Raw genomic sequence first — 15,751 nt, forward strand, 5'->3', positions numbered from 1 at the left:
ATCCTCAGAGTGCCCTTTGGGCATCAGGTCAAATGTGCTTTGAGTGTTTTGGAAAGAGGGGTTTGTATGAGTATGTGAAAAGACCATGGCTTGTGCAGTTTGGAAATGCCACAAGGCTGTTGTGAGGGAAGGGTGGAGATGGTGCTGCAGGAGAAGGATTTGCCAGGATATTTCTGGATTGACAAGCACCTGTGCTGATGAACAGAAAGAATAAATATAAATTATACATTATGTGTGCATCTTTCTGCTGCTGTTATGAAGGATGTTATTACTTTATTTTCCAACTGAAATATTAAATGGGGATATTGAGCATTCTGCTTTGCCCAGCTCACTGCTATCAGGCTTATACCAGTGCTGTATCCTAAGCAGAGCTGAAAACCCCTTGGGGTTTAAAGCCCCAGCATTTCCCATCTGTCAGTTCTCTTTTTAAGTCTATCACATACCCATTTGCACTTCTCTCTCTCTTTTTAATCCTTTTCCAATATCTAAATTCTTTGTTGAAATTTGTGTTTGTCTCCTGGGCCGCAGCCCTTGAAGCCATGGGCTCACAGCTGGCTGCAGGGGCACAGGGGACAGCAGAGCTGGGGAGCACCATGGAGGTGGCTCATCCTGGGGACCACCATGGCTCACACATGGGGCTCTTGGGGTGGCTGCAGGACACTGCACAGTCTGGAGAGAGCAGATAGCCATGTCTGCTCCTAATGGGAATCCCTGGAGACAGAGCACACAGCCACTAATTTAATTGAGACCAGGTAGAAGGAGAGACATTCCTGCAAGGATGCAGTGAACAGGAGCTGCTGGTGATGAGCTTTTTTTCTTCTGTTACATCTTGTAAAGCCACTTTGATATTTTCCCTGTTTAACCTGGTCCATTGCAAAGCTTTGAATGGAGTGGTGAGGGAAGTGAGATGCAGGTAACCCCAAACCTGAAGTTCAAAATAACTAACAAGTAAGGAAACAGATTTGTCTGGGGTCTGAGAGAAGCTCTTTGTTTGGTTGGATTATGAGATTGGAGGAGAGCTGGGAAGCTTGGACAGAGGCACAGAGTTCTGTCACAGTGCCAGACAGAATGCAGTCTCCAAAGAGACAACCAAAGTCCAGCTGGTGAAAATAAAGGCTGGTTCACAGGTGAACAGGAGCTAAAAGAGCTGAGAAACCACACAAGAACCTGTTCCTTTGCCTGTGGTCAGGTGGTAGGAAGGACTGAGACAGCTCAAGGAGCTAAAACTCAGACCACATCTCCAGGAAAGCTATAACTAAAAAGAGAAGTTGGGAGACTTAAATAGGAGAGGGACAGGAAGCTTCACTCTTTCACAGATAAGAGCTGGAAAAAAATATCCTCCTGAGGATTTTAACTACACTGAAGTAACAAGCTGAAGATAGAGAAAGATCTGTTATTGATATTTTTCTCTAAGACTAAAAAATTATCCTGCACCTTGCATGACATGAGAAAGAAAAAAACTGAAATATAAAGCTCAAGAGCTGCAGTGGGATTCTGTAGAAATCTTTGGATACATCTCTGTAACTAAATCAGAATCGAGCTGAAGGAATTCTTGTGACATACATTTGAAATAACCAGCAAGTGATGTCCCATCAGCTTGAGGATGATGAGGAGGGAAGGTGATAGCACCTAGCAAAAGGCAGCTGCCAGCCTGTGGAAATCTGGAAGGAAATAGGTCAGGGGGGAAGGGGTTGAATCTGTCCTTGACCTTCTAGTGCTGAACAGCTCTGTGCTGCCTGTCCCTTGGAGGGAGAGCTGAGTGTGGGACATGCCTGAGCAGAGTGTGGGTTGGGGACAGTGTTTATTTATGGCAGAGGCACAAAGCAGGATCTCTGACCATGACATTGTTGTGGGATGGCACAAAGGACGGGCCTGCCTGTGCAAGTGATGGTTCTGAGAAAACTGGTGGGGAATTTAGCAGCTTTATTGCCCAGTACTGATGCATCAACCTCAGCAGGGTCTGCCCAGCCTGGCCTGGCTGAAGCTGTGCTCTGGCTCTTGCAGGGAGTGGCACCAGCAGGGCCAGGCAGGAGAGGGAGGCAGCAGAGCTGTCAGAACCACATCATTTTTGCATTAAAAGCAAATCTCCAGTGAAAATACAGAGGAAGCTTCCTCCTGCAGCCTTGGACACGTGAGATCTGTGCTCTGTGGGCTGCTCCCTGGGCAGGGAATGATGTTTCCTCCTTTCTGTAGGTTCCTGTGTTCCCCTTGCCCAGAAACACACTCGGGGAAAGAAAAAAAAAACCAACCAACCAAAATAAATTACTGTCCATTGTAATTGGGTTAATTTCCTGGTATTCCCTCAACAGCACAGGACAAATTGCATATTTTAAGTGTAGGACTGATTTTGGTTCAGAAGGAGTAGCTGCAAGAACCTGTGGATCATAAATTCAAGTCCTCAGCTCTTGACATGATGTGTAATTAATTTCATAAATGAATCAATTGTGGCTTGAAACTGTTTGTATTTCTCACCTGTTACTCCACCTGGCAGGCTGGTTCAGAGTCTCACTTATTAAATTATTAAAAACATCCTAATTCCAGCCTAAATGTATTTCTAACCATGAAATACAACTTGTTTTTCAATCATCTGCCTTAGGTTGATGTAGTTATCTATCACATGTTACCTTTTTCCCACTGATTCTCTTGTATAAATCATACCTGGCTGCTTAAACTCTGTCTCTTAAGTTTAGCAAGTTGTTTAGTCTCTTCTTGTGGCACACACTGTCATTTCAACAGCTTCAGAGCAATCCCTTTTGTGGAATCCTCTCTGGATAAGCCATGAACACTTGTGGTTGTAATTGTAAATATCTTCCATGTGGAATCTTGACAGTGCTTTCCACAGTAGCATTAATATTTTACGTTACTTAAATTCTTATATTTCAAGAACAGATTCTGGTTTCTGAATGCCTCATTTCTTCTGTTTTGTGCTTTGAGACATTTATCCTTAGGTTAGGACTGGTGGGGATCTGTTCCCCTACACTAAACTGGCATTTTGTCAGGAAACTTAAGGAGCTTGTGTTGAACATGGTTTTCATTTACTTTCCCCCTAAAAAAAACCCCATAGATTTATTAAAAAATAGAAGTTGAAAGGAACACCTGAGTTTTAAGAAAAGGACAATTCAAATGACAGATATAACAGAAAATTTAATGGCACTATGCAAGATGCTTCAGATAAATAGACAGTAAGTGAAGTACAAAAGAAAGGGGAAAATAAATGTTCTTAAGTACTGCTTGAAGAATGTAGACTCAGAAGTGATGAGCTTTAGAGGCTGATTTTTCAGATTTTAACAGCTTGCTAGTTATATAAGATACAGAGAATCCTTGGCAAAGCAGTCCAGCAAGAAGGCAGAATACACATGTGGGGATAACTATCCTAAAAATAATCTGGAAGTGCTGGGTGTTGGATTGGGTCCAGCTGAGATATTAGAATCAAAACCAAGAGCAGATAACCTTTTGTGGTTACCAGAAGGGGGAAAATATAGGTCAATGTGTAGAAATAGCCTTTCATAAATCTCATAATTTTTCTGCTTCACTTCCAAAATTTTCATCCCCTTTGGTGGCCTTGTTCAGGGAGCAAAACATGGGATCCCAAGCTGAATTTATAGAGACTCCATTATTTTTGCATTCTGTAAATAGGATTTGTAGTAAATTGCTCTGGCATGTGTTGTCACTGAGGAGAGTTTTATAGATCATAAGGTAACAATAGCTTTTCAATTAAGGTGCCATTAATTCATGCATCAAAAACTCTCATTCATAAGAGACAAGTCTTGATTATTCTCCTGTACCATATTTGGTCCTAAAAATGGACAACTGGGATGTGAGTGAAGAAGCAGCAGCTCACAAACTGCAAGAGCACTGGCCATCAGAGCTTTGCAGTGAATTTGACTGCAAGCATCATTCACCTCCCTGTTTTCTCCTAGTTTTTTTCTTCTTTTTCAGATATTCCATGTCTACCCAAAGCTTATAATATCCTCCCAGGGCTGGTTTGATAGTGATGTGAACCACACAGTCTGTAATGTCTGTGATTCAGCTTAATAGCTGTCAGCTCTTACAGACTTTTATAGTAGCTGCAAACAGCAAAACCACAGAAGTTTCAATTGTCTTTAACTGAGCTCTTGGTCATGTTGCAAAAATTACCCTATTGCTTAGAAATCTTGAGTGCTGATGGGAGTTATTTCTGATTGCCACAAGAAACTGCCCCTGTAAGGCTGCTCAACAAGGCAGGCCTGTGGTCTAAAATAGATTATCTGAGTTTGACTGAAGATTAAAGGACCTATTGAATTTAAGAATTCATAATTTTCCTGAGCTGGTTTAAGTGATCATAGTAATATGCAACTAGATTTTATTTTCATTAATACTCCTAGGTCTAAATTGAAAAACCAAGATTTAGTGCTGGTTGAATCTATTCTTTCTCCCATTTTTGTTTGTTTATTAATTTGGAAGAATATTGTGGAGGACTAGCAGTGAACCGCATTTGCATAGATAAACACAATAATTAAGAATGCTATTACACCATTAATTTAAAAATGAAATGGTGGGCGTGTTAGGAAATTAAATCTTTCTGTGAGGACTGCACAGGAATTTATGGTATGAACCAAAATGATTTGTTCTTTCATGTAAAAGGCATCTGATTAAGGTCAGCCTATGAGCAGAAATGGTTCCAATCTGCAACTGAAAAACTGCACCACTGTCTGCACTAGAGATTAGAGCTGGCTTGATTTTATGCACATTTGGTCAACAGATGGTCAAACAATTCTGTGGGCATTCTGGCAGTGTAGAAGTCTGCGCATCAACGACAAAAAACCATCACAGGAATAAGTAGAATGTCAGTGTTCATCTGAGTAGAATGAGCACCCAGTGTCAGCTTCTTGAAAAGTAGCGTAGTGGGCTGACTTGAAAGGAGAAAACCTGGAGTAACATCACATTGTTGCTTAGTTAGCCAATGCCATTCATTCTGATAAGACTGAAAGAACAGCAAGACCATGAGGCTCATATAAAAGATAATGCTGTTGGCCTTTGGCCAGAGCAGTTAGCTAATATTTTCTGTCTCGCTGGATTGTTACCTTAGAAATAAACAAATATAAAAAAGATACGCTGTGAATAATTCTTCTGCTCAATTTCATTTGGAAGGAATACTACACAAAATAGTCATGTTTTTCTAAACACAGTAGAAATAAACAACAGCAGGCAGTTCCTGGTCTGATATGCCCAGGAATATTGGCACCTTCTTCAAGGTCACTGTTTTAATATACAGTGTATCTGGCAGTATAAGCTAAGGTATTTCTCTCTCCTGCCTTTGCCTCACCCTTATGCCTGTGCCGCAGCAGGTTTCCCTTCTCCAGCCCCTATTCCATCTGGGCTGCTTTTCCAACTATCTCAAGGGACTGAGACTGCTTGAAAGGAAAAGAGCAGAAAATCTGAAAGGGAGAGAGAAAACCAGGGGTTGTTCTGAAGTGGGCTTGATGTCAGTGTCTCCTCAAAGTGGATTATTTGTCTGCCCCTGTCTGTTCATAACAGACATCTGGGATGATTTTATTATCTGCTTTTCTCTGTGCTGTCTAACTGTGGAAACCTCAGTAAGGTAGTACCACAATTAGGTTTCAACACAGTGGAAGGAGAGGCTGTACTGGGGTGAGAATCTGTGTGGGACATGGGTAGTCGGGAGGAATGTGAGCATCTTTGGCTGAAATTTTCACCATTTTTAGCTGTGAAACACAGTGTCTTTGTTTTTATGTCCATCACTGCTCCTCTGGTTTTGATCCTTTTCCTTCTCTCACCCGTAGCTGAAACCAGCCCTACTCCCAGCCCTGCTATTTGTGATCAGCCTTGTGACACCTCCTAAGCCCATGGGATTTAATTTCTGACCCACCTTGAATGGGACCAGTGTTTCATAGGTGGCTTCCCTTTTTCCTACAGTGGGAAGGAGCAGAACTCCTTGTGAGCAGGCTCCATTCAGCAGGGTTGGTGTTATCATCAGTTTAACATTCCTGATGAATGTGTGTAGATCGAAGATGGCTTTTGATGGTGCCTGTTAACAACTTTTAAAATGGAAGTGCAAACCTCTCTCCTTGAATAGAAGGACCTGGAGTTGATGCACTGTCCTGAGGTGATGGTACCAGAGTGGAGCCTGCACTGGCTTTTGGCACCTGTTTGAAAGGGCAGGGAAGGGGAAGTGTTCAGCTGCTGTGCCCCTATGGACCAAGGCAGAGGCACAAGCTGCCCTATAGCAGAGATGCCATGGACAGCCTGTCAGAGCTGCACAGACCCCAGTGTGGGCTCAGAACACAGCTGCCTGTGGGGTTTTTAACCTGACTGTTCCTAAATGGCAATAATCTCATCATGGTGCTGTTTGCACTGTTAACAAGGTGATGTCTTTTGCACACATTTGGTTTTAGTTTAGTAACAGAGTTTGCATAGTGTTCAAACAATGCAACTAATTACTGTGCATATTCAAAAGATAAAAGAGTGCCCTTAATGTGTTATTCATAACATGGAGCATGAGAACATTATAAGGCTAGGATTGTCTTTAAATATTAATTTCATGGTAGCCATGGATGCATTAGGCTCTTGTAAAGAGCAAAAACACTGAATGCAACTCTTAAATTTTTTCCATGCAGTTGACTTTTGTAAATATTTTTATTCTCTAGAATGGAGGAGACAGTGAGAAATCTGCTGCAGAGCCAAGGATCCCCAGGCCAGCATGGAGAAGGAACTGTCAATATCATGAAGGTATATCAGGTATTAGTGACTTATTACCTGTTTTCTTGTGATAGAAATTTTCTTTAAAACAAAAATCCCACCACTGAAATAAATATCTGGCATTGTTTCCTCTATTTGTTTATTAATTATGAATACTTGTAAGTGGTCGTTGGTTCAACCTACATTTTCCCAGGTGTTCTCTCAGCAGAGTTTGTTTTTCATTTTTATTGTCCTTGTGTTATCTGCTGTTGTTGCTCCTCATAGTTCACAGAGGACCAAGAAACTAGTTTTGTAGCCTTTATTAAAGCACTTAATATTTTAAGTCATATGTTCCAGCATCTCTAGTAAACATAGGTGGTTTTGACAACTTGACCTTCAAACAGTGATGGATAATTTTACCACTCATGTTCTTATTGGGTATGGGGATCCCTGTCAAGCTCCACAGTTTTATATCCCTGCTTGTGGCAGGTGCATTTTATCACCAGGGGTAGAGAAGAGAGTGTCTCAGGACAGAGTTTAGGAGAAAAAGATTTTAGAAGTTTTTCAAAGGGAAACAGGTCTGTTTATAAGACAGAAGAGTTTTACATTTTCCTAACAGACTGTTGCATTTGGGAAACAGTGAACCTAAGATGGTGGAAAACCTTTTAATTTAAGAGTCTGGAAAGAGGAGTGAGATACATCTCAGTTAATCAAATATCAGGCACATGAATTCTTAAAAATATCACTTCTACTTAATGAAGTCAGTCCTGTGCTGTATCTTTTTAAACAGAATAAGCATTCTTATAAAATACTGAAATAAAATATTAAAGTCTATACCAGGTAGTGATCCATCAGATAAAACACTTTTCAAAATTTTGAGTTATATTAGTTCATTCTTACAGCAGATGGATCAAAAATTCAGCAGTATAGCTAAACAAAAATGTATATTAAAGAGTATTTATCACTGTAATTACATTTTCATTTTAAGCTTGGGTTGAAGAGAAAGGAATCTTTGAGTTTAACCTTCAATATAATCAAATTTTCTTGTTAAAATGATAGCCTGTAAAATTTAATTTCAGGACAAATTAAATTTTTTTGTTGAGGTTATAATAGAACATAGTTCTTTTAGAAACTGTTGACAAAGGCATCTCTATTTTATGCACTATCTTTTTGGGGTGCAAAATTGAAACTCAGTTCCCTTCTCTTATTTCTTTATGGCTTCAAATCCATACATGCTGCTCACTCCTGTCACCACACAGGGGTTGTTCTGAAGTGGGCTTGATGTCAGTGTCTCCTCAAAGTGGATTATTTGTCTGCCCCTGTCTGTTCATAACAGACATCTGGGATGATTTTATTATCTGCTTTTCTCTGTGCTGTCTAACTGTGGAAACCTCAGTAAGGTAGTACCACAATTAGGTTTCAACTTCTTTGGGTTTTGCTTTTGAGCTCTCAAGAAGAAAAGAAAAAAAATTACTGCAGTTTTGTTTCATAGAACTGAGGGTTTGGGGGTTCTTTATTTTTCTTTTGGGCACTAAACTTCAAAAAAATTAGCTATGTGGTCTTTGAAATTTGAGATTTGGTGTGCTGCTTTCCTAGAGGGGAGATAAGCCAGTCATTCCAGTTTTGGTGTTTGTATATTTCTGTGTAGTTTTTTCACTATCATTATTTGTTTCATAATTTTTGAAAAAAAAAAAGAGAGAATTTGTGTATGATCTTGGATTTTCTTCTCCTTCTGGGCCACACTGATATAAATATTCATTGTCTCCAGCCAGGCAGGAGAGAGGCCTCTGTGGTGTGCTTTGTGTAAAATCACACAAGGTTTATTTTCTGATCAGCAAAAGAACAAGGCAGTTGTGCCCAGATGCAAGAACATTTCTTCATTTTCCTTCAGCTCTAGCAAACAGCCCCCTCTACTTAGCAAATGGACCCCTTCTGTTCCCTTCTTTCAGGACTCAAGGTTTGTTTGAATTTGATGGGTGGTACTCTGGGCAAACTCCTCAAAGTGGAGCTTTGCTTTCTTTCAGAGTGAGGCTGTTTCTGTCCCAGGGCCTTCAAACACCCATATTCCTGTGTCTCTGGGGCTATTTTAGTGCATAACAGCTTCCTTCCCTTCCTGTCTGTTCTTGTTCCTGGGATTATTTTCACTCATGATATCTCTCAGCTTGTTTTTTAGCCATTTTCATTTCTTGAATATTGCTGGTATGCAATCTTCTTTCCTTATGAATTTCCTCTCCTAATCCATGACTCAGAAGCAATGGGTTTTCCTCTCCTGGAGGAATAGCTAGGCTGCTGCATCATACACCAATCTGTGGCTGGTAAAACAGGTCAGAAATGCAGAACATTTTTGTTGTGTTGTGAATGTTGTGGGGTTTTTTTTCCTGGATGTCTTTTTGAGTCATCCATCCTCAGATCCCTTTTGTTCACTTTTATGAAAAATGTGAACAAATGGCTTTTTTTTTCTAGGAATTTCGAGGAATGGCTGCATTGCCATGGCCTGGGATGGCTCCCTGCCATGTGGGTCAGAGATGGGGTCACTGGGTGTGGGCTTGTTACAGTCACACAGTGAAAGCTGGGCAGTGACCATGAGTCACAGCCACAGCTCATACCTGAAAGGCTCCTCCAAACAGGTACTTGGCAAAGAATCTCTGGTCTGAAATGTTTACAAAGCATTTTAACATTGAGGAATATATTAATGAAGCTTTCTGTGAATCAGTAATATGTTACTGAAACCAGCTGTGTGGAAATTATGGATACATATACCATTTAAACAGATGATGGATCTCAAATAAGTGCTGTGTCCAAATTCAGCAAGATACATCAATATTGCAACAAAGACATTTCATTTGTATTCCTCCAAATGGACTCAGGCAGTTTTTTGATATATTTATGAGCATAATTCACAAATAGGAATAGAATCTGTAATGTAAAACCCAGGTAATGTTCCTTAAAAACACCAAATGTAAAACCCAGGTAATGTTCCTTAAAAGCACTGATGTATTCAGGTTTTTGGGAACATGATAACTGTATTATCAACCTGTATTTGTGAAGGAAGTTTAAATGAAATTTTTATGTTATATTCATATGCATTCAGAAACCTTATTGAATGTATAACTACTAACATTGTTCTGAAAGCCATCCTCTACAGTCAGTTACCTTATGGTGCATATCCTGAACCTCACATTTTCTCTGTGATTAGTGTGATATCATCAAATCTGTATGATCAGTTGGTTCAGTAGAGTAAGGGATTTTAGTGCAGATTCACAACTCTGTGTTTCATAACAAATGGAGACAAATGAGGTGATTTCTGATTTCCAGTGTGACTTACCAACATATGTCCCATATTCTTTGACACCGAGATGACTTAGTGAAGTTAGTTAAAGTAAATACCTGAATATCATAAAAGATAACTCTGCACAATAAATGCTTTTGGTCTATTGAACATTGTCTATATAGGTTTTTTTAACAAATATAATTGTTGTTCTGGGATGTATGAAATTGAGTTATTATTATACTACCAGTATGCCTGACTCCAGAATAAATATTCTTGCTAATGAACTTTAAATGTTGCATAGTGATAATGTTAGAATAGTAACAATAAGAAGGTGGAGCCTAAAGCACACAGTGTTATTGCAATATTTTGTTAGGTCTTGCCAGTATTCTTACTTAAAGCAAAATTTTCTAACTCTTTCCATAGAGCTAGATGCCCTATGGGATTTTAATTTGCTGGACTTACAAATGAGTTATGTGATTTCTTTTGGGTAAATGAATTAAGAAGCAGGATTGTAAATAAAATTCTCCTTTGTTATAATTTTACATAGTATAAAGGGAAAAATTATAATGAATGCTTGCATAAATGTAGACAAGAATGCATGTTATTTGAATAGCCTTAGCCATCATATTTCTTACTTTAAATTTTATTTGACTAAAAGACACTACTATGCGTTAGCTTTATGGTGTTTCCAAGAGACATTGACCACCTAAAAATAAGATCATGGAAGGCCAAACCAAGAGCTCATGTATTCCCCAGAAATAACTGTGTGCAGTTCTTGAACCCCAGACTTTAAACCAAGCACCCAACAGACTTCCCTTCCTGAGTTTGCCCTTGAGATTTCGATATCCAAAACTTTCCTGTTTGATCACAATGCTGGATACTCTAAGTAGAGTCTTACCTGATAACAGATCACTCAAAGACTTGAAGGGGTTTTTAACTAATTTTGACTTTTTGTCAGTCTACAGTGATTGATATAGATGAGGAAGAGAATTTGTTATAAGTCCACGATTTAATATCATTCTGAAATTGTCCATGTGAGCACTAAAGCTCAGGACAGACATGGTACAGTCACATTGGGGAGGTAAAAACATACACAAGTGATACAGGCACACTTCAGGTGGCATTGATGGCCACGTCAACCCCATTTTTTGTCTGCATGCTTTTGTGTTACTCAAGCGTGGAACAGTTGTTGTGGCTGTCACTTCTAATTTGCACAGCCGTTGGTGTCAACAGCTCTTTCACGAGAGGAAAAACTGTAACCATTGGCAATATAATTTTATCTTAACACAAAATTATACAAGCTTATTGTTCAGGTCATTGGTATGTAACATTTTACAGATAGGGGCATGACCATGAATTGAAAAAAAGGCACTCGTTGAATTCCCTAGCTAAAATCCATGTAGGATTTTTAATGCTAACTTCTATTGCAGGAAGAGGATATATATCCTTAAACATCTGTCTCAGGAGTGGAAGTGCCCACAGGGGACTGCATTAGCCAAGCCTCCTAAGCTGCTAGGGAGTACATTACTAGGCAAATATTAGCAGATTTGTGTCTCACAGAGAAGGGCAGAGAGGAGCCATCCTCACTCTCGGGAGCTCCACTGGAAATCCTGGGATGTCAAGGACACAAGCATTTGCTGTTGGACTGCTTTTCCATGCAGAGAAATCCAAGGCTAGCTCAGTAACAATTTAATACCTTATGGCTTTTTGTAGAGTTGCACCATTATGCAAAGATTTTGATAAATATTTAACCAAAACGAGGTTGGATTCTCTACCCCCAAAAGAAGGTGATTGTGGTCCTGAGGCACTGTTCAAAATTTCAGTTTTGTTGCAAAGAGTTTTCCCTTTTTGGTTGTTTGTGATTCTGAAGCACAGCAATGGAGTTGTGTTTAACACAGCAAAGTCTCATAAGTGAAATGTGCCATTTGTGTGCCTGTTTGTCAGAAAACAGGCTGTTCTTTCCTTCCCAGTCATGGAGTTACAACATTTTTTGTGTTGGAAGAGACCTTAAAAATCATCTCATCCCACCCCCCTGCCATGGGCAGGCAAACCTTCCACTAGACTGGTTGTTCCAATGCCCATCCAAGCTGGCCTTGGCAACATCTCAAACAAAGCATTACCAAATTAAACAGAAAGGAAACAAGGATGTCCTGTACTGACACAAGAGTTATCCACATATTTGATGACATCCCATCACCCACAGCTTTTGCCTGACTCTGACCGCCTTTCTTGCTATTCTTGCTATTCTGTTGAGAATGCAATGCCAGTCCTTGAAGTACCAAGTTTGGTGAAGGACAGATGAGGTCTCCAGATACATTTTCACACTGTACAGGTGCCATTATGCTACCACTTTAATCCATCATACATCCTCTAGATATCTACAGTGCCAAAAGGCCCAGATTGACTGATTTGATGGTACTATATTGTATTATACTGAACATAATTCTAGTTTACATTTCCCTCTTCTATATAGTGTTTCTATCTTTTGCTGTACCTTACTTCTTGTTCTAACTTTGGGAATGAATCCACAAAAGTCACCCATTGCCTGGACATGAATGTTTCACTTTCCCCAAATGAATGAATTTATATATGGTCAAGTGGATTGCTCTCTCCATATTTCCCCATCTCCATAAAAGATACTGTTCATTCTGCATTTTGACATTATTTCCTTGATATTTTCCAACCAGCAGAAAGCAACACTAGTTATTATATTTTAAAAAGTTGAAAAAAAATCTAAAATTTTTCTTATTTCTAAGGCAAAAAAGAAAAAAAGGGTGATTCTGCTGAATTCAAAATCATTTTGTCTTTGAAAATTATTTTAACAAAAGCACTCACTTAGCAGTGCACCAGTAAATTTATTTTGGAAAGAAAGTGTTCTTCTAATCAGGAAAAGTTAAGATCGTTAATCTGAATTCCAATAACATATTTGAAAAGTTGAAGTTTTGATCTAATCTGGAATGATTGTTCCCACATCTTATTTTTGCATGAAGATGAATTTGGATTTTCTTTCAGAAGTTTTCCTTACAGGGCTGGGAGACATGAAACTGTTCCCTGGCACTTACAAAAAAATTATCTGGTAATGGAATAATATACCAGGTTTTTTCTTCCTAATCCCACAGGTAACTTCTTAGGTCAGCTTCTGCAATTGTGCTTATGGTGAGAACTAGTCAGTTAATACACTGATCCCATTCCAAAATACTATGGAAGGAAAATTGGCTTATTTCAGGCAACTTAAATCCAGAGGAATTTTTTTTTTTGCCTCAATTGCTGTTACATAAAATTTCTGAATTTGAATTTCAGAATAGTTTGGCTTATTTCTATTTCAGTCAAAGGAAGGTATTTTAATACTGCAGCTTTAGTCAAGTGTAGTTACTGTAATACCTACAAACCCCTTCACAAAAGATTAAATGCTACATACAGCTTTCCTGGAAGGAAAGATTATTACTTTAAGTATGATAGTATAATGAACCAATTTCTAAGAGAATATCTGCGTGAAAAATCACACTGAATATTATTTATTCTCCTATTACCTTATCTAGATATATGAAGAAGGAGCAGCTGCTTAGTAAGGTTCTTTTTTTCCTGCTGGTAACTTTGCTAATCAATGTGACTGAAGGTTTCCATTTTGAGCAGGAACCAGGAGCCCAGGAGCTCCTGGACACTGCCCTGGCCCTGCTGAGCCTGAAACCTGGCCTGGCAGAAGGGTCAGTCCTGATTCCTGCCCTGGCAGTGCCAGAAGTGGTTGTTGGTGATGGGAATATCCATTCTCTAAGGACAGGAGCTGGCACTGGGACCTGGGCACAAGAAATTCCATCCCCTCCTGCTGATCTGAGGAGCACACTCCATCCTCAAGTGCACTCTGAAGGTTTTCTGCTCTTATGCTCCTTTCCAATCTGAACTTTTTCAAAAGAAATATGTTTGTGATGCACGGAGTGGCCAATAAAAGCATCATTGGGAAATTTATTAATGCTGCTGCAGAGCTGATCAGCAGGGTTGTTAGCTTGTACTGGTGGGGAGTGTTCTGAGTGGAGAATAATGTGGAGAACATTTAGGTTGATACAGGGGTGGAGGGAGGCACGTATCAGAAACATAAAGTATGAGCTTGCTCTTCTTATCCATCACAAGTGTTTAATTTAGGGAATGCTGCTGCTCGCTCTGCTTACTTTGGAAGTGAAATCCAGAGATGAAAAAGAAGAATCTAATATGGTTTTCTGACAAGGGTAATGTTAAATCATGAACAATTTGGGATGTTTCTTGTGATATGTTGCATTCCTTTGTTTTCCTTCAATTTTGGTCAGCTTGTTCTGAACAAAAGCTGTTAGCTAAACAAAAATATATTATTACACTTACTGATGTGCTGTCTAAGCAAAGCTATATTTTAGTCTCTCCTTCCACTGGGAGAAAAGAAAGCAAGAGAAAACGGCTGAATATATAGATAAAAGCAAGGAAGGTAAAGCAGAAGTCATATTTGTAGCCTTATACTCAAAGATAATTCCAATTGCATATAATTTTAGTTGCATTGAATATTTTTTCATATTGTAGCTTGTTTGCTCAGTTATGATTTGGTTTGCATTTTTTTCAGGCCTGTGTTATTGTGTTTAATTGGATTCCCATTGGGAAATAAAGAAAAATATTATTTTTTAAAGTTGCACATGGAAAAATGTATTCAGATCACAGAGATATCTCTGGTTACTCCTATACTGAGAATCCTGCAGGACACACTTACTTCACCTTATACTTAACATATGAGTCCTTACACTCAGGTTTTGCTAGATGAAATTGGTTATAAAGCATATCAGAAGATACTGCAAATTTTCAAAGGGTGTATTTAGGAAAAAGAGGCCGTGGTGGGGGAGAAAGAGGAGCAAGGTGACACTGGAAAACAAATTTAAGCTTGTTGGAATGTTAAGTCTGTGATGCTTGGAGCAATTTCTGCCTTTTTTCAGCTTGTGCAGTCAGCTTGTGCATAGCTTGAGGCTGCTTTTTTAATGAAAGTACAAATAAACCCTCATCTACAGCTTTTATCTTCATCAGCAGTCTAGAAATTCTTATTTTATAGTGCTCACAGTGAATGGTGTTGAGCACTAGGAGGTCTGCACTGGAAACAGTGCTGAAAAGACATCATGTGTGAATGCAGCAAGGCTGTAGAATGGTCTTGCAAGGAAAAGTGTTCACAATTTATAAATACACTGTTGTGAATTAACTGCAGCTGGTAACCAAACCCCACATCGCACTCCAGCAGGATGGGGAGAAGAGAATCAGAAGGGTAAAAGTGAGACAGCTCTCACTATCTGCATGAAAAATTACTCTGAATATTATTCTCCTATTACCTTATCTAGATAGAAGAAGAAGGAACAGCTTTTTTCCTGCTCATAACTTTGCCAATCAATGTAACTGAAGCTTTTCATTTTGAGAGGGAACCAGGAACACAGGAGGTCCTGGACGCTGCTCTGCCACTGCTCAGGCGTTGAGAAAATAATAGTTTAGTAATGGAAATGTTAAAACAACAACGGCAACAAATTGTAATGGAAAGGAAAATACCAAAGGGAAATAAACCCCAAGAAAGAGAAGTGATGTGAATGTAAACAGCTGCTCACTCCCTGGTGTCCAGCAGTCCTGAGCAGTGGAGCCCTGCCCCTGTATGGCTGAGCAGGATGCCATATGCTCTGGGACATCCCTTGGGTCACCTGGGGTCAGCTGTCCCTGCTGTGTCCCCTCCCAACTCCCTGTGCACCCCCAGCCCCTGCTGATGGGCTGAGGAGCACAAAAGCCCCTGGGTCCATGTAGGCACTGCTCAGCAGG

General features: G+C 39.6%; 1 protein-coding gene across 1 annotated transcript in view; it reads left to right on the forward strand.

The window, feature by feature from the left end:
- The window catches only part of NCKAP5 (NCK associated protein 5), a 378,197-nt gene that overhangs the window by 242,428 nt on the left and 120,018 nt on the right, over positions 1-15,751 (forward strand). The window contains exon 7 of the mRNA XM_031056009.1: positions 6,648-6,738. Within this exon, the coding sequence (XP_030911869.1) occupies positions 6,648-6,738 (91 nt within the window). The remainder of the gene's footprint in view (positions 1-6,647; positions 6,739-15,751) is intronic.

The sequence above is a fragment of the Geospiza fortis genome, unplaced genomic scaffold (assembly GCF_000277835.1).
Source record: "Geospiza fortis unplaced genomic scaffold, GeoFor_1.0 scaffold112, whole genome shotgun sequence".
Lineage (NCBI taxonomy): Eukaryota > Metazoa > Chordata > Aves > Passeriformes > Thraupidae > Geospiza > Geospiza fortis.